Source organism: Bombina bombina, chromosome 1 (assembly GCF_027579735.1).
Source record: "Bombina bombina isolate aBomBom1 chromosome 1, aBomBom1.pri, whole genome shotgun sequence".
Lineage (NCBI taxonomy): Eukaryota > Metazoa > Chordata > Amphibia > Anura > Bombinatoridae > Bombina > Bombina bombina.
Window position 1 is genome coordinate 1,599,396,063 of NC_069499.1, and position 20,499 is coordinate 1,599,416,561.

Sequence of the window (20,499 nt, forward strand, 5' to 3'; positions counted from 1 at the left end):
GCTACTATATCCCTGTGTCAGTTGCTCATGTAGCAGGGGCTACTATATAACTGTCAGTTGCTCATGTAGCAGGGGCTACTATATAACTGTGTCAGTTGCTTATGTAGCAGGGGCTACTATATAACTGTGTCAGTTGCTCATGTAGCAGGGGCTACTATATAACTGTGTCAGCTAGTCATGTAGCAGGGTCTACTATATATCTGTGTCAGTTGCTCATGTAGCTGTGGCTGCTATATAACTGTGTCAGTTGCTCATGTAGCAGGGGCTACTATATAACTGTGTTAGTTGCTCATGTAGCAGGGGCTACTATTTAACTGTGTCAGTTGCTCATGTAGCAGGGGCTACTATATGCTTGTGTCAGTTGCTTATGTAGCAGGGGCTACTATATGCCTGCGTCATTTGCTCATGTAGTAGGGGCTACTATATGCCTGTGTCAGTTGCTCATGTAGCGGGGGCTACTATATGCTTGTGTCAGTTGCTCATGTAGCAGGGGCTACTATATGCCTTTGTCAGTTGCTCATGTAGCAGGGGCTACTATATGCTTGTCAGTTGCTCATGTAGCAGGGGCTACTATATTCCTGTGTCAGTTGCTCATGTAGCAGGGGCTACTATATGCCCATGTCAGTTGCTCATGTAGCAGGGGCTACTATATGCCCATGTCAGTTGCTCATGTAGCAGGGACTGCTATATAACTGTATCAGTTGCTCATGTAGCAGGAGTTGCTATATAACTGTTAGTTGCTCTTGTAGCAGGGGTTGCTATTTAACTGTGTCAGTTGCTCATGTAGCAGGGGCTGCTATATAACTGTGTCAGTTGCTCATGTAGCAGAGGGTGCTATATAACTGTGTCAGTTGCTCATGTAGCAGTGGCTGCTATATAACTGTGTCAGTTGCTCATGTAGCAGTGGCTGCTATATAACTGTGTCAGTTGCTCATGTAGCAGGGGCTACAATATAACTGTGTCAGTTGCTCATGTAGCAGGGGCTACTATATGCTTGTCTCAGTTGCTTATGTAGCAGGGGCTACTACAGGGAGTGCAGAATTATTAGGCAAATGAGTATTTTGACCACATCATCCTCTTTATGCATGTTGTCTTACTCCAAGCTGTATAGGCTCGAAAGCCTACTACCAATTAAGCATATTAGGTGATGTGCATCTCTGTAATGAGAAGGGGAGTGGTCTAATGACATCAACACCCTATATCAGGTGTGCATAATTATTAGGCAACTTCCTTTCCTTTGGCAAAATGGGTCAAAAGAAGGACTTGACAGGCTCAGAAAAGTCAAAAATAGTGAGATATCTTGCAGAGGGATGCAGCACTCTTAAAATTGCAAAGCTTCTGAAGCGTGATCATCGAACAATCAATCGTTTCATTCAAAATAGTCAACAGGGTCGCAAGAAGCGTGTGGAAAAACCAAGGCGCAAAATAACTGCCCATGAACTGAGAAAAGTCAAGCGTGCAGCTGCCAAGATGCCACTTGCCACCAGTTTGGTCATATTTCAGAGCTGCAACATCACTGAAGTGCCCAAAAGCACAAGGTGTGCAATACTCAGAGACATGGCCAAGGTAAGAAAGGCTGAAAGACGACCACCACTGAACAAGACACACAAGCTGAAACGTCAAGACTGGGCCAAGAAATATCTCAAGACTGATTTTTCTAAAGTTTTATGGACTGATGAAATGAAAGTGAGTCTTGATGGGCCAGATGGATGGGCCCGTGGCTGGATTGGTAAAGGGCAGAGAGCTCCAGTCCGACTCAGACGCCAGCAAGGTGGAGGTGGAGTACTGGTTTGGGCTGGTATCATCAAAGATGAGCTTGTGGGGCCTTTTCGGGTTGAGGATGGAGTCAAGCTCAACTCCCAGTCCTACTGCCAGTTTCTGGAAGACACCTTCTTCAAGCAGTGGTACAGGAAGAAGTCTGCATCCTTCAAGAAAAACATGATTTTCATGCAGGACAATGCTCCATCACACGCGTCCAAGTACTCCACAGCGTTGCTTGCAAGAAAGGGTATAAAAGAAGAAAATCTAATGACATGGCCTCCTTGTTCACCTGATCTGAACCCCATTGAGAACCTGTGGTCCATCATCAAATGTGAGATTTACAAGGAGGGAAAACAGTACACCTCTCTGAACAGTGTCTGAGAGGCTGTGGTTGCTGCTGCACGCAATGTTGATGGTGAACAGATCAAAACACTGACAGAATCCATGGATGGCAGGCTTTTGAGTGTCCTTGCAAAGAAAGGTGGCTATATTGGTCACTGATTTGTTTTTGTTTTGTTTTTGAATGTCAGAAATGTATATTTGTGAATGTTGAGATGTTATATTGGTTTCACTGGTAAAAATAAATAATTGAAATGGGTATATATTTGTTTTTTGTTAAGTTGCCTAATAATTTATGCACAGTAATAGCCACCTGCACACACAGATATCCCCCTAAAATAGCTATAACTAAAAACAAACTAAAAACTACTTCCAAAACTATTTAGCTTTGATATTAAAGGGACAGTCTAGGCCAAAATAAACTTTCATGATTCAGATAGAGCATGTAATTTTAAACAATTTTCCAATTTACTTTTATCACCAATTTTGCTTTGTTCTCTTGGTATTCTTAGTTGAAAGCTTAACCTAGGAGGTTCATATGCTAATTTCTTAGACCTTGAAGCCCACCTCTTTCAGATTGCATTTTAATAGTTTTTCACCACTGGAGGGTGTTAGTTCACATATTTCATATAGATAACACTGTGCTCGTGCACGAGAAGTTATCTGGGAGCAGGCACTGATTGGCTAGACTGCAAGTCTGTCAAAAGAACTGAAAAAAGGGGCAGTTTGCAGAGGCTTAGATACAAGATAATCACAGAGGTTAAAAGTATATTATTATCACTGTGTTGGTTATGCAAAACTGGGGAATGGGTAATAAAGGGATTATCTATCTTTTAAAACAATAAAAATTCTGGTGTAGACTGTCCCTTTAATGAGTTTTTTGGGTTCATTGAGAACATGGTTGTTGTTCAAGAATAAAATTAATCCTCAAAAATACAACTTGCCTAATAATTCTGCACTCCCTGTATATACCTGTGTCAGTTGCTCATGTAGCAGGGGCTGCTATATAACTGTGTCAGTTGCTCATGTAGCAGGGGCTACTATATAACTGTGTCAGTTGCTCATGTAGCAGAGGCTACTATATGCTTGTGTCAGTTGCTTATGTAGCAGGGGCTACTATATGCCTGTGTCAGTTGCTCATGTAGCAGTGGCTGCTATATAACTGTGTCAGTTGCTTATGTAGCAGGGGCTACTATATGCCTGTGTCAGTTGCTCATGTAGTAGGGGCTACTATATGCCTGTGTCAGTTGCTCATGTAGCGGGGGCTACTATATGCTTGTGTCAGTTGCTCATGTAGCAGGGGCTACTATATGCCTGTGTCAGTTGCTCATGTAGCAGGGGCTACTATATGCTTGTCAGTTGCTCATGTAGCAGGGGCTACTATATGCCTGTGTCAGTTGCTCATGTAGCAGGGGCTACTATATGCTTGTCAGTTGCTCATGTAGCAGGGGCTACTATATGCCTGTGTCAGTTGCTCATGTAGCAGGGGCTACTATATGCCCATGTCAGTTGCTCATGTAGCATGAGCTACTATATGCCCATGTCAGTTGCTCATGTAGCAGGAGTTGCTATATAACTGTTAGTTGCTCTTGTAGCAGGGGTTGCTATTTAACTGTGTCAGTTGCTCATGTAGCAGGGGCTGCTATATAACTGTGTCAGTTGCTCATGTAGCAGGGGCTATTATATGCCTGTGTCAGCTGCACATGTAGCAGGGGCAACTATATGCCTGTGTCAGTTGCTCATATAGCAGGGGCTACTATATGCCGGTGTCAGTTGCTCATGTAGCAGGGGCTACTATATAACTGTGTCAGTTGCTCATGTAGCAGGGGCTACTATATAACTGTGTCAGCTAGTCATGTAGCAGGGGCTACTATATAACTGTGTCAGTTGCTCATGTAGCAGGGCTGCTATATAACTGTGTCAGTTGCTCATGTAGCAGGGGCTACTATATGCCTGTGTCAGCTAGTCATTTTGCAGGGGCTACTATATGCCTGTGTCAGTTGCTCATGTAGCAGGGGCTGCTATATAACTGTGTCAGTTGCTCATGTAGCAAGGGCTACTATATAACTGTGTCAGTTGCTCATGTAGCAAGGGCTACTATATAACTGTGTCAGTTGCTCATGTAGCAGGGGCTGCTATATAACGGTGTCAGCTAGTCATGTAGCAGGGGCTACTATATAACTTTGTCAGTTGCTCATGTAGCAGGGGCTACTATATGCCTGTGTCAGTTGCTCATGTAGCAGGGGCTACTATATAACTGTCAGCTAGTCATGTAGCAAGGGCTACTATATAACTGTGTCAGTTAAACAGTAGCCCCTGCTACATGAGCAACTGTGTCAGTTGCTCATGTAGCAGGGGCTACTATATAACTGTGTCAGTTGCTCATGTAGCAGGGGCTACTATTTAACTGTGTCAGTTGCTCATGTAGCAGGGGCTGCTTTATAACTGTGTCAGTTGCTCATGTAGCAGGGGCTACTATATAACTGTGTCAGTTGCTCATGTAGCAGAGGCTACTATATAACTGTGTCAGTTGCTCATGTAGTAGGGGCTACTATATAACTGTGTCAGTTGCTCATGTAGCAGGGGCTACTATATAACTGTGTAAGTTGCTCATGTTGCAGGGGCTACTATATAACTGTGTCAGTTGCTCATGTAGCAGGGGCTACTATATAACTGTGTCAGTTGCTCATGTAGCAGGGGCTACTATATAACTGTGTCAGTTGCTCATGTAGCAAGGGCTACTATATAACTGTGTCAGTTGCTCATGTAGCAGGGGCTACTATATTACTGTGTCAGTTGCTCATGTAGCAGGGGCTACTATATAACTGTTTCAGTTGCTCATGTAGCAGGGGCTACTATATAACTGTGTCAGTTGCTCATGTAGCAGGGGCTACTGTTTAACTGTGTCAGTTGCTCATGTAGCAGGGGCTACTATATAACTGTGTCAGTTGCTCATGTAGCAGGGGCTACTATATAACTGTGTCAGCTAGTCATGTAGCAGGGGCTACTATATAACTGTGTCAGCTAGTCATGTAGCAGGGGCTACTATATAACTGTGTCAGTTGCTTATGTAGCAGGGGCTACTATATAACTGTGTCAGCTAGTCATGTAGCAGGGTCTACTATATAACTGTGTCAGTTGCTCATGTAGCAGGGGCTACTATATAACTGTGTCAGCTAGTCATGTAGCAGGGGCTACTATATAACTGTCAGTTGCTCATGTAGCAGTGGCTGCTATATAACTGTGTCAGTTGCTCATGTAGCAGGGGCTACTATATAACTGTGTCAGTTGCTCATGTAGCAGGGGCTACTATATGCTTGTGTCAGTTGCTTATGTAGCAGGGGCTACTACAGGGAGTGCAGAATTATTAGGCAAATGAGTATTTTGACCACATCATCCTCTTTATGCATGTTGTCTTACTCCAAGCTGTATAGGCTCGAAAGCCTACTACCAATTAAGCATATTAGGTGATGTGCATCTCTATAATGAGAAGGGGTGTGGTCTAATGACATCAACACCCTATATCAGGTGTGCATAATTATTAGGCAACTTCCTTTCCTTTGGCAAAATGGGTCAAAAGAAGGACTTGACAGGCTCAGAAAAGTCAAAAATAGTGAGATATCTTGCAGAGGGATGCAGCACTCTTAAAATTGCAAAGCTTCTGAAGCGTGATCATCGAACAATCAATCGTTTCATTCAAAATAGTCAACAGGGTCGCAAGAAGCGTGTGGAAAAACCAAGGCGCAAAATAACTGCCCATGAACTGAGAAAAGTCAAGCGTGCAGCTGCCAAGATTCCTCTTGCCACCAGTTTGGTCATATTTCAGAGCTGCAACATCACTGGAGTGCCCAAAAGGACAAGGTGTGCAATACTCAGAGACATGGCCAAGGTAAGAAAGGCTGAAAGACGACCACCACTGAACAAGACACACAAGCTGAAACGTCAAGACTGGGCCAAGAAATATCTCAAGACTGATTTTTCTAAAGTTTTATGGACTGATGAAATGAAAGTGAGTTTTGATGGGCCAGATGGATGGGCCCGTGGCTGGATTGGTAAAGGGCAGAGAGCTCCAGTCCGACTCAGACGCCAGCAAGGTGGAGGTGGAGTACTGGTTTGGGCTGGTATCATCAAAGATGAGCTTGTGGGGCCTTTTCGGGTTGAGGATGGAGTCAAGCTCAACTCCCAGTCCTACTGCCAGTTTCTGGAAGACACCTTCTTCAAGCAGTGGTACAGGAAGAAGTCTGCATCCTTCAAGAAAAACATGATTTTCATGCAGGACAATGCTCCATCACACGCGTCCAAGTACTCCACAGCGTTGCTTGCAAGAAAGGGTATAAAAGAAGAAAATCTAATGACATGGCCTCCTTGTTCACCTGATCTGAACCCCATTGAGAACCTGTGGTCCATCATCAAATGTGAGATTTACAAGGAGGGAAAACAGTACACCTCTCTGAACAGTGTCTGAGAGGCTGTGGTTGCTGCTGCACGCAATGTTGATGGTGAACAGATCAAAACACTGACAGAATCCATGGATGGCAGGCTTTTGAGTGTCCTTGCAAAGAAAGGTGGCTATATTGGTCACTGATTTGTTTTTGTTTTGTTTTTGAATGTCAGAAATGTATATTTGTGAATGTTGAGATGTTATATTGGTTTCACTGGTAAAAATAAATAATTGAAATGGGTATATATTTGTTTTTTGTTAAGTTGCCTAATAATTTATGCACAGTAATAGCCACCTGCACACACAGATATCCCCCTAAAATAGCTATAACTAAAAACAAACTAAAAACTACTTCCAAAACTATTCAGCTTTGATATTAATGAGTTTTTTGGGTTCATTGAGAACATGGTTGTTGTTCAAGAATAAAATTAATCCTCAAAAATACAACTTGCCTAATAATTCTGCACTCCCTGTATATGCCTGTGTCAGTTGCTCATGTAGCAGGGGCTGCTATATAACTGTGTCAGTTGCTCATGTAGCAGGGGCTACTATATGCTTGTGTCAGTTGCTTATGTAGCAGGGGCTACTATATGCCTGTGTCAGTTGCTCATGTAGCAGGGGCTACTATATAACTGTGTCAGTTGCTCATGTAGCAGGGGCTACTATATGCTTGTGTCAGTTGCTTATGTAGCAGGGGCTACTATATGCCTGTGTCAGTTGCTCATGTAGTAGGGGCTACTATATGCCTGTGTCAGTTGCTCATGTAGCGGGGGCTACTATATGCTTGTGTCAGTTGCTCATTTAGCAGGGGCTACTATATGCTTGTGTCAGTTGCTCATGTAGCAGGGGCTACTATATGCTTGTCAGTTGCTCATGTAGCAGGGGCTACTATATGCCTGTGTCAGTTGCTCATGTAGCAGGGGCTACTATATGCTTGTCAGTTGCTCATGTAGCAGGGGCTACTATATGCCTGTGTCAGTTGCTCATGTAGCAGGGGCTACTATATGCCCATGTCAGTTGCTCATGTAGCATGGGCTACTATATGCCCATGTCAGTTGCTCATGTAGCAGGAGTTGCTATATAACTGTTAGTTGCTCTTGTAGCAGGGGTTGCTATTTAACTGTGTCAGTTGCTCATGTAGCAGGGGCTGCTATATAACTGTGTCAGTTGCTCATGTAGCAGGGGCTATTATATGCCTGTGTCAGCTGCACATGTAGCAGGGGCAACTATATGCCTGTGTCAGTTGCTCATATAGCAGGGGCTACTATATGCCGGTGTCAGTTGCTCATGTAGCAGGGGCTACTATATAACTCTGTCAGTTGCTCATGTAGCAGGGGCTACTATATAACTCTGTCAGTTGCTCATGTAGCAGGGGCTACTATATAACTGTGTCAGTTGCTCATGTAGCAGGGGCTACTATATAACTGTGTCAGTTGCTCATGTAGCAGGGCTGCTATATAACTGTGTCAGTTGCTCATGTAGCAGGGGCTACTATATGCCTGTGTCAGCTAGTCATTTTGCAGGGGCTACTATATGCCTGTGTCAGTTGCTCATGTAGCAGGGGCTGCTATATAACTGTGTCAGTTGCTCATGTAGCAAGGGCTACTATATAACTGTGTCAGTTGCTCATGTAGCAAGGGCTACTATATAACTGTGTCAGTTGCTCATGTAGCAGGGGCTGCTATATAACGGTGTCAGCTAGTCATGTAGCAGGGGCTACTATATAACTTTGTCAGTTGCTCATGTAGCAGGGGCTACTATATGCCTGTGTCAGTTGCTAATGTAGCAGGGGCTACTATATAACTGTCAGCTAGTCATGTAGCAAGGGCTACTATATAACTGTGTCAGTTGCTCATGTAGCAGGGGCTACTGTTTAACTGTGTCAGTTGCTCATGTAGCAGGGGCTACTATATAACTGTGTCAGTTGCTCATGTAGCAGGGGCTACTATTTAACTGTGTCAGTTGCTCATGTAGCAGGGGCTGCTTTATAACTGTGTCAGTTGCTCATGTAGCAGGGGCTACTATATAACTGTGTCAGTTGCTCATGTAGCAGAGGCTACTATATAACTGTGTCAGTTGCTCATGTAGTAGGGGCTACTATATAACTGTGTCAGTTGCTCATGTAGCAGGGGCTACTATATAACTGTGTAAGTTGCTCATGTTGCAGGGGCTACTATTTAACTGTGTCAGTTGCTCATGTAGCAGGGGCTACTATATAACTGTGTCAGTTGCTCATGTAGCAGGGGCTACTATTTAACTGTGTCAGTTGCTCATGTAGCAGGGGCTACTATATAACTGTGTCAGTTGCTAATGTAGCAGGGGCTACTATATAACTGTGTCAGTTGCTCATGTAGCAGGGGCTACTATATAACTGTGTCAGTTGCTCATGTAGCAAGGGCTACTATATAACTGTCAGTTGCTCATGTAGCAGGGGCTACTATATAACTGTGTCAGTTGCTCATGTAGCAGGGGCTACTATATAACTGTGTCAGTTGCTAATGTAGCAGGGGCTACTATATAACTGTGTCAGTTGCTCATGTAGCAGGGGCTACTATATAACTGTGTCAGTTGCTCATGTAGCAGGGGCTACTATATAACTGTCAGTTGCTCATGTAGCAGGGGCTACTATATAACTGTGTCAGTTGCTCATGTAGCAGGGGCTACTATATAACTGTGTCAGTTGCTCATGTAGCAGGGGCTACTGTTACGGTACCAACAGTGTACCAAGGGTTAGTACCAGGGAACAATGTCCTGCATAAAGAATCAGCACTTCACAACCTTGATCAGTTTCCCTGCAAACATGAGACCAAGCTCCACATTTCAGGTTTAAAACAGACTGACTACTTTATTTGAAGGCAGCACACAGATTTATACACCCTGGCTTCAGGTTACAAAGGGCATTGGTTTAACAGTAAAGCAAACATATGAACAATGCATCAAACCTCTAACAATTGTCTATTCACAGGTAAAACAGATTAACATATTAAGTTAATTAACTAGGGAAGAACGTTTACTCAGACAATCTGATGTTGGGCAGTCTAGTTAACATAATCACACAAGGACACAATCAGTTTACCCAGACAGACTCCTGAGACACAATCAGATCTGAAACATACATAGAATACATCTTATTACTGAATATAGGAACAGTTCTTATTAGCTATAAAGTCTTTTATGCCCACTTGGCTTATAGAGTCACAATTGCTCCCACAAGGGGCACTCACACCCTGTACCCATCCTGTATTTATGGATACAGGGTGACCTAGACATAAGACAGAGTTATGAAAGTACATGGGGTGTCCAACATATAACATTCCATATTTCCATGCAGTCTCTGGGTATCCTTAAGCCCATGTACCTCCAGCCCAAAGAATGTTCCATAACAGGCCCTCCAATGTACAGTGGCGAGATTGGTTTTGTCACATCTCTCCCCTTTTCCAAACAGACTAACAGGGTATCTGACCTCCTGCCGGTCAGTGCCCTGGTTAGTCCAGCAACCCACCCATAAAACACAATTAGTAGTACAGCCCACCCACAATAAATGGTTACTACACCTGAGTACGGGGAAAACTTGTCCATGTCCAGGTGCCTCACCACAGCTGTGTGGGGGACTGGTACGCTGAATTGGTGGGTTGCGAGGTGGGCAGAGACCAGCTGTACTCTGCCCGGGTGCCAGCACTACCATGGAAGTAGCCTGGTGGGAGCCTGGTTGCTGGAGGGGGAGACCGACTGTCTCCCCTTTGGATACATAGCTGTGCTGCTGGAGGGGGAGACCAATCGTCTCCCCTTTGGCTAAACAGCCGTGTTGCTGGGGGACAGGACCAACGCAGCCTGCCGCTGGGGAATGGAGTCTGGGCTCCCAAAGTCAGGCTCTGCAAAGGACTCCCATAACAAGCCAGGACCATCAAACTCCTCTCCCTCTGGTTTGTCATGCTCGGCTGTCCAAGGTATATACTGTGCCATATACCACCAGAGCGCCTGGTAGGCATGTCAGTTTGCTGGGACAATCCATCTGGATTCCCGTTATGAGAGAGAATTCCTGTCCATGCAAACAAGGGTTCAAATTCCTCAGTGCCCAGACCAGGGCCAAACAGTCCTTCAAAATCCCATCAGCTTCTTTACGAGTTTTCTGTACCTGCTCTTTATAGGTATCCACAATCCCTTCATACTGACATAGGGTGCCCTTGAGTTGCTGCACCTCACTATGAGCCAGCGTCAGCTTCTCCTCAAGTGTCGCTAAGTTTGTCTTTAAGGTTTCATGTCCCACTCTCAAGCTGGTGTTTTCTGCAGTCTGTCGGTGCAGCTTGTCTAGCAGAGATTCACGGTCATAAACGTGCTTTTTCCTCTGCGCTCCTCTTCTCCTTCATCAGCGCATTGTAACGGGACCTCCACATATCAATAGCGGATAGAGATTTACTGAGCTCAGCGTCCTGGGGCTTAACAGCAGGTGGGTCAGTCTCTGCTGCATGGATCTGGGCACGGGTAGTCACAGAGTTAACATCAGCGGGACCCATAGGAGCGTAGGCAGAAACAAGGGGGGCCAAGTCATTTCCAAGAAGAACATCAGCAGGTAAGTCCTTCTTGACCCCCACATTCACAGGTCTAGCGCCCACTCCCCAATCCAAATGTACCCTGGCAACAGGTAGGCTGAACACATCGCCCCCTGCTACCCTCACAGCCACAGTGTCTCCAGTGTACTGTTTCTCAGACACCAAGTTCTTTTGAAGCAAGGTCATGGTAGCACCAGTATCCCGTAGACCACTGACCTTCTTCCCATTCACTTTAACCAGTTGCCGGTTATTCCGGTGGGCAGCTTGCACAAGGTCTGCCTCATGTAGGATGCTCCAGCATTCTTGCGCCTCTACGTAGCGGGCCGCAGGCTGAGGATTACGTGGGATTCCGCCGGCGGGTCTTCTCCAGGACTGCGCTTGGTTCGCTGCGTTTAGGGGACACTCTGGTCTTTTGTGCCCTAGTTGCTTACATCTAAAGCACCGAATAGGTTGTGAGTAGCCCCGCAAATTGAACAGGGCTCTCTGAGGGTAGTTCGTGGCCGGAGGCCGTGTGGTATAGCGGTGCGCCGGGGTTTGGTAACTGGCAGCTGCTGGGGTGACTGGGGGTCTGTACTCCACTCTAGCAGGGGGCTTAGTGGTAGCAGTGTCCAGTTTGCGGGCATCCGTATACTCATCTGCCAAGCGAGCCGCTTCCTGCAGGGTGGAGGGTTTACGGTCCCGAACCCACTCTCGAACTCCTGCGGGTAACTTGTCGAAGCAATGTTCCAACAGGAATAGCTGCAGCACCTCTTCCCCAGATATGGCTTGGCACCCCGCTATCCAGTGAGCTGCTGTGCGGTGCACCTTACATGCCCACTCAAGGTAGGAATCTCCAGCTAATTTAACAGTGTCTCTGAACCGCCTCCGGTATGCCTCCGGTGTAACCGCATACCTGGAGAGCAGAGCCTCTTTTACAGTATTATAATCCCTGACTTCCTCATCTGGAATGGCCCGAAAAGCCTCTCTGGCCCGGCCGGATAATTTTCCAGATAATATTGTGACCCAGTCCTCTGCGGGTACCTTGTGTAGTGCACATTGCCTCTCAAAATCCGCAAGGTACCCATCAATCTCTCCTTCTGTTTCCAGGAAGTTTTTAAAAGCTGCAAAATTTACTTTTCTCTTTTCCATCTTAGTCAGTATTGTAATAATCCCCCTCTTCCTGAGGTTACTGGCTTGTGTAGTTGCTCTTCTGGGCGATAAGGTTCATCCCGTCGCTGCCACCAATGTTACGGTACCAACAGTGTACCAAGGGTTAGTACCAGGGAACAATGTCCTGCATACAGAATCAGCACTTCACAACCTTGATCAGTTTCCCTGCAAACATAAGACCAAGCTCCACATTTCAGGTTTAAAACAGACTGACTACTTTATTTGAAGGCAGCACACAGATTTATACACCCTGGCTTCAGGTTACAAAGGGCATTGGTTTAACAGTAAAGCAAACATATGAACAATGCATCAAACCTCTAACAATTGTCTATTCACAGGTAAAACAGATTAACATATTAAGTTAATTAACTAGGGAAGAACGTTTACTCAGACAATCTGATGTTGGGCAGTCTAGTTAACATAATCACACAAGGACACAATCAGTTTACCCAGACAGACTCCTGAGACACAATCAGATCTGAAACATACATAGAATACATCTTATTACTGAATATAGGAACAGTTCTTATTAGCTATAAAGTCTTTTATGCCCACTTGGCTTATAGAGTCACAATTGCTCCCACAAGGGGCACTCACACCCTGTACCCATCCTGTATTTATGGATACAGGGTGACATAGACATAAGACAGAGTTATGAAAGTACATGGGGTGTCCAGCATATAACATTCCATATTTCCATGCAGTCTCTGGGTATCCTTAAGCCCATGTACCTCCAGCCCAAAGAATGTTCCATAACAGGCCCTCCAATGTACAGTGGCGAGATTGGTTTTGTCACAGCTACTGTTTAACTGTGTCAGTTACTCATGTAGCAGGGGCTACTATATAACTGTGTCAGTTGCTCATGTAGCAGGGGCTACTATATAACTGTGTCAGTTGCTCATGTAGCAGGGGCTGCTTTATAACTGTGTCAGTTGCTCATGTAGCAGGGGCTATTATATAACTGTGTCAGTTGCTCATGTAGCAGGGGCTACTATATAACTGTGTCAGTTGCTCATGTAGCAGAGGCTACTATATAACTGTGTCAGTTGCTCATGTAGTAGGGGCTACTATATAACTGTCAGTTGCTCATGTAGCAGGGGCTACTATATAACTGTAAGTTGCTCATGTTGCAGGGGCTACTATTTAACTGTGTCAGTTGCTCATGTAGCAGGGGCTACTATATAACTGTGTCAGTTGCTCATGTAGCAGGGGCTACTATATAACTGTGTCAGTTGCTCATGTAGCAGGGGCTACTATTTAACTGTGTCAGTTGCTCATGTAGCAGGGGCTACTATATAACTGTCAGTTGCTCATGTAGCAGGGGCTACTATATAACTGTGTCAGTTGCTCATGTAGCAGGGGCTACTATATAACTGTGTCAGTTGCTCATGTAGCAGGGGCTACTATATAACTGTGTCAGTTGCTCATGTAGCAGGGGCTACTGTTTAACTGTGTCAGTTGCTCATGTAGCAGGGGCTACTATATAACTGTGTCAGTTGCTCATGTAGCAGGGGCTACTATATAACTGTCAGTTGCTCATGTAACAAGGGCTACTATAAAACTGTGTCAGTTGCTCATGTAGCAGAGGCTACTATATAACTGTGTCAGTTGCTCATGTAGCAGGGGCTACTATATAACTGTGTCAGTTGCTCATGTAGCAGGGGCTACTATTTCACTGTGTCAGTTGCTCATGTAGCAGGGGCTACTATATAACTGTGTCAGTTGCTCATGTAGCAGGGGCTACTATTTAACTGTGTCAGTTGCTCATGTAGCAGGGGCTGCTTTATAACTGTGTCAGTTGCTCATGTAGCAGGGGCTACTATATAACTGTGTCAGTTGCTCATGTAGCAGGGGCTACTATATAACTGTGTCAGTTGCTCATGTAGCAGGGGCTACTATATAACTGTGTCAGTTGCTCATGTAGCAGGGGCTACTATATAACTGTCAGTTGCTCATGTAGCAGAGGCTACTATATAACTGTGTCAGTTGCTCATGTAGTAGGGGCTACTATATAACTGTGTCAGTTGCTCATGTATCAGGGGCTACTATATAACTGTGTAAGTTGCTCATGTTGCAGGGGCTACTATATAACTGTGTCAGTTGCTCATGTAGCTGGAGCTACTATATAACTGTGTCAGTTGCTCATGTAGCAGGGGCTACTATATAACTGTGTCAGTTGCGCATGTAGCAGGGGCTACTATATAACTGTGTCAGTTGCTCATGTAGCAGGGGCTACTATATAACTGTGTCAGTTGCTCATGTAGCAGGGGCTACTATATAACTGTGTCAGTTGCTCATGTAGCAGGGGCTACTATATAACTGTGTCAGTTGCTCATGTAGCAGGGGCTACTATATAACTATGTCAGTTGCTCATGTAGCAGGGGCTACTATATAACTGTGTCAGTTGCTAATGTAGCAGGGGCTACTATATAACTGTGTCAGTTGCTCATGTAGCAGGGGCTACTATTTAACACAAATATAGGGATGTCTGTGGATCTATTTGTCAGTTACATTACCTGCACATGCTCAGTTCACATGTTAAACACAAATATAGGGATGTCTGTGGATCTATTTGTCAGTTACATTACCTGCACATGCTCAGTTCACATGTTAAACACAAATATAGGGATGTCTGTGAATCTATTTGTCAGTTACATTACCTGCACATGCTCAGTTCACATGTTAAACACAAATATAGGGATGTCTGTGGATCTATTTGTCAGTTACTTTACCTGCACATGCTCAGTTAACATATTAAACACAAGTATAGGGATGTCTGTGAATATTCGTGTGAACGTAATCAGGTGTTTACGATTAATTCAGATAATGATCACAATGACTTGTTTATAAAGCACCCGAGTACTGTACACTGTTTCATGTACAATTAGACATCAGTCTTACCCTGTAGCTCCCTGTGATAATACATTCATGTTTCATTCTACAGGAATACACCATTGTGAGGATGAATTCCCCCCACAGCAGCAGTAGCCTACTGACCGGTGAGGTGAGCACTACTGACATATTATTTATATCAGGTCACAGTGATTCCCTTTACTTAGCAAGTTATGTATGAACCTCCGTAGCATTACCCCTACTCTCCTCGCTCTAGTAACACACACACAAGTGAATGTATCAGGACTGAATGGGATGTGTGTATTACTCTCTGTGTGCTGTCAGTAACGTTACCCCCTCTCCTGGCTCTGTCAGTAACACACACACAAGTGAATGTATCAGGACTGAATGGGATATGTGTATTACTCTCTGTGTGCTGTCAGTAACGTTACCCCTGCTCTTGTGGCTCTATCAGTAACACACACACACACAAGTGACTGTATCAGGACTGAATAGGATATGTGTATTACCCTCTGTGTGCTGTCAGTAACATTACCTCTGCTCTCCTGGCTCTATCAGTAACACACACACAAGTGACTGTATCAACACTGAATAGGATATGTGTATTACCCTCTGTGTGCTGTCAGTAACGTTACCCCCTCTCCTGGCTCTATCAGTAATACACACACAAGTGAATGTATCAGGACTGAATGGGATGTGTGTATTACTCTCTGTGTGCTGTCAGTAACGTTACCCCCTCTCCTGGCTCTATCAGTAATACACACACAAGTGAATGTATCAGGACTGAATGGGATATGTGTATTACTCTCTGTGTGCTGTCAGTAACGTTACCCCTGCTCTTGTGGCTCTATCAGTAACACACACACACACAAGTGACTGTATCAGGACTGAATAGGATATGTGTATTACCCTCTGTGTGCTGTCAGTAACATTACCTCTGCTCTCCTGGCTCTATCAGTAACACACACACAAGTGACTGTATCAACACTGAATAGGATATGTGTATTACCCTCTGTGTGCTGTCAGTAACGTTACCCCCTCTCCTGGCTCTGTCAGTAACACACACACAAGTGACTGTATCAGGACTGAATAGGATATGTGTATTACCCTCTGTGTGCTGTCAGTAGCATTACCCTTGCTCTCCTGGCTCTATCAGTAACACACACACAAGTGACTGTATCAACACTGAATAGGATATGTGTATTACCCTCTGTGTGCTGTCAGTAGCATTACCCTTGCTCTCCTGGCTCTATCAGTAACACACACACAAGTGACTGTATCAACACTGAATAGGATATGTGTATTACTCTCTGTGTGCTGTCAGTAACATTACCCCTGCTCTCCTGGCTCTATCAGTAATACACACACACAAGTGACTGTATCAACACTGAATAGGATATGTGTATTACCCTCTGTGTGCTGTCAGTAACATTACCCCTGCTCTCCTGGCTCTATCAGTAATACACACACAAGTGACTGTATCAGCACTGAATAGGATATGTGTATTACCCTCTGTGTGCTGTCAGTAATGTTACCCTTGCTCTCCTGGCTCTATCAGTAACACACACACAAGTGACTGTATCAGCACTGAATAGGATATGTGTATTACCCTCTGTGTGCTGTCAGTAACATTACCCCTGCTCTCCTGGCTCTATCAGTAACACACACACACACACAAGTGACTGTATCAACACTGAATAGGATATGTGTATTACCCTCTGTATGCTGTCAGTAACATTACCCCTGCTGTCCTGGCTCTATCAGTAACACACACACAAGTGACTGAATGGGATATGTGTATTACCCTCTGTGTGCTGTCAGTAACATTACCCCTGCTCTCCTGGCTCTATCAGTAATACACACACAAGTGACTGTATCAGCACTGAATAGGATATGTGTATTACCCTCTGTGTGCTGTCAGTAACATTACCCCTGCTCTCCTGGCTCTATCAGTAACACACACACACACAAGTGACTATATCAGGACTGAATAGGATATGTGTATTACCCTCTGTGTGCTGTCAGTAGCATTACCCTTGCTCTCCTGGCTCTATCAGTAGCACACACAAGTGACTGTATTAGCACTGAATAGGATATGTGTATTACCCTCTGTGTGCTCTCAGTAACATTACCCCTGCTCTCCTGGCTCTATTAGTAACACACACACAAGTGACTGTATTAGCACTGAATAGGATATGTGTATTACCCTCTGTGTGCTGTCAGTAGTATTACCCCTGCTCTCCTGGCTCTATCAGTAACACACACACAAGTGACTGTATTAGCACTGAATAGGATATGTGTATTACCCTCTGTGTGCTCTCAGTAACATTACCCCTGCTGTCCAGGCTCTATCAGTAACACACACACAAGTGACTGTATCAGCACTGAATAGGATATGTGTATTACCCTCTGTGTGCTCTCAGTAACATTACCCCTGCTGTCCAGGCTCTATCAGTAACACACACACAAGTGACTGTATCAGCACTGAATAGGATATGTGTATTACCCTCTGTGTGCTGTCAGTAGTATTACCCCTGCTCTCCTGGCTCTATCAGTAACACACACACAATTGACTTTGTCAGGACTGAATGGGATATGTTTATTACCCTTTGTCATGACTGAATGGGATATGTTTATTACCCTCTGTGTGCTGTCAGTAGCATTACCCTTGCTCTCCTGGCTCTATCAGTAACACACACACACACACGTGACTTTATCAGCACTGAATAGGATATGTGTATTACCCTCTGTGTGCTGTCAGTAGCATTACCCTTGCTCTCCTGGCTCTATCAGTAACACACACACAAGTGACTGTATTAGCACTGAATAGGATATGTGTATTACCCTCTGTGTACTGTAAGTAACGTTACCACTGCTCTCCTGGCTCTATCAGTAACTCACACACAAGTGACTATGTCAGAACTGAATAGGATATGAGTATTACCCTCTGTGTGCTGTCAGTAACATTTTCCCTGCTCTCCTGGCTCTATCAGTAACACACACACAAGTGACTGTATTAGTACTGAATAGGATATGTGTATTACCCTCTGTGTGCTGTCAGTAACGTTTCCCCTGCTCCCCTGGCTCTATCAGTAACACACAAGTGACTATGTCAGCACTGAATGGGACATGTGTATTACCCTCTGTGTACTGTCAGTAACGTTACCCCTGCTCTCCTGGCTCTATCAGTAACACACACACACGTGACTGTATCAGTACTGAATAGGATATGTGTATTACCCTCTGTGTGCTGTCAGTAACGTTTCCCCTGCTCCCCTGGCTCTATCAGTAACACACAAGTGACTATGTCAGCACTGAATGGGACATGTGTATTACCCTCTGTGCTGTCAGTAACATTACCCCTGCTCTCCTGGCTCTATCAGTAACACACACACACGTGACTGTATCAGTACTGAATAGGATATGTGTATTACCCTCTGTGTGCTGTCAGTAACATTACCCTTGCTCTCCTGGCTCTATCAGTAACACACACACACGTGACTGTATCAGTACTGAATAGGATATGTGTATTACCCTCTGTGTGCTGTCAGTAACATTACCCCTGCTCTCCTGGCTCTATCAGTAACACACACACAAGTGACTATGTTAGCACTGAATAGGATATGTGTATTACCCTCTGTGTGGTGTCAGTAAGATTACCCCTGCTCTCCTGACTCTATTAGTAACACACACAAGTGACTATATCAGTACTGAATAGGATATGTGTATTACCCTCTGTGTGCTCTTAGTAACATTACCCTTGCTCTCCTGGCTCTATCAGTAATACACACACAAGTGACTGTATAACACTGAATAGGATATGTGTATTACCCTCTGTGTGCTGTCAGTAACATTACCTCTGCTCTCCTGGCTCTATCAGTAATACACACACAAGTGACTGTATAAGCACTGAATAGGATATGTGTATTACCCTCTGTGTGCTGTCAGTAGCATTACCCTTGCTCTACTGGCTCTATCAGTAACACACACAAGTGACTGTATCAACACTGAATAGGATATGTGTATTACCCTCTGTGTACTATAAGTAACATTACCCCTGCTCTCCTGGCTCTATCAGTAACACACACACAAGTGACTGTCAGGACTGAATAGGATATGTGTATTACCCTCTGTGTGCTGTCAGTAACATTACCTCTGCTCTCCTGGCTCTATCAGTAATACACACACAAGTGACTGTATAAGCACTGAATAGGATATGTGTATTACCCTCTGTGTGCTGTCAGTAGCATTACCCTTGCTCTCCTGGCTCTATCAGTAATACACACACAAGTGACTGTATAAGCACTGAATAGGATATGTGTATTACCCTCTGTGTGCTGTCAGTAACGTTACCCCTGCTCTCCTGGATCTATCAGTAACACACACAAGTGACTGTATCAGCACTGAATAGGATATGAGTATTACCCTCTGTGTGCTGTCAGTAACATTACCCTTGCTCTCCTGGCTCTATCAGTAATACACACACAAGTGACTGTATAAGCACTGAATAGGATATGTGTATTACCCTCTGTGTGCTGTCAGTAACATTACCCCTGCTCTCCTGGCTCTATCAGTAACACACACACACAAGTGACTGTATCAGCACTGAATAGGATATGTGTAATACCCTCTGTGTGCTGCCATTAACATTACCCCTGCTCTCCTGGCTCTATCAGTAACACACACACACAAGTGACTGTATCAACACTGAATAGGATATGTGTATTACCCTCTGTGTGCTGTCAGTAACATTACACCCTCTCCTGGCTCTATCAGTAATACACACACAAGTGACTGTATCAGCACTGAATAGGATATGTGTAATACCCTCTGTGTGCTGTCATTAACATTACCCCTGCTGTCCTGGCTCTATCAGTAACACACACACAAGTGGCGGTGTCAGGACTGAATAGGATATGTGTATTACCCTCTGTGTGCTGTCAGTAACATTATGAATAATATATCCAGGCGCCAACAATGGAGGCTAAGGTTAAAATTTCAATGTTTATTCAAGACAATTATTCTGTATAGTAAGTGCTGGTAAGATTGTTAAAAATGATTAAAATGTATTAAAACACTTTAAATGATAAAAAGAAACGCAAGGATCCTCGCTAAAATATAGTTAAAAACAATAATCTATAATTTTACACTTTATACGGGTATTTAAACAATTTGCAACAATTATCAACAATTTTAAAACAATATTGTGCGTGATAGTGTGTGTGAGAGCTTGCGCTCCACACTATGGACTATGTTCAAGTGGTGATAGGTGTGCTTAAATAAGCAAAGATTGTCAGTCCTGTGAAAAAATAATAAATGTCAATCCTGTGAACAAAATTAAATCCTGTGAGAAAAAATTAAATCCTTTGAGAAAAGAACAAAAAAAAAAAAAAAAAAAAAAAAAGG

General features: G+C 44.2%; 1 protein-coding gene across 4 annotated transcripts in view; it reads left to right on the top strand.

The window, feature by feature from the left end:
- Positions 1–20,499, top strand: part of LOC128656607 (zinc finger protein OZF) — a 254,192-nt gene that overhangs the window by 95,979 nt on the left and 137,714 nt on the right. For all 4 annotated transcript variants that reach the window (XM_053710606.1, XM_053710624.1, XM_053710630.1 and 1 more), the window contains one exon: positions 15,185–15,244. In XM_053710606.1, the coding sequence (XP_053566581.1) occupies positions 15,185–15,244 (60 nt within the window). The remainder of the gene's footprint in view (positions 1–15,184; positions 15,245–20,499) is intronic.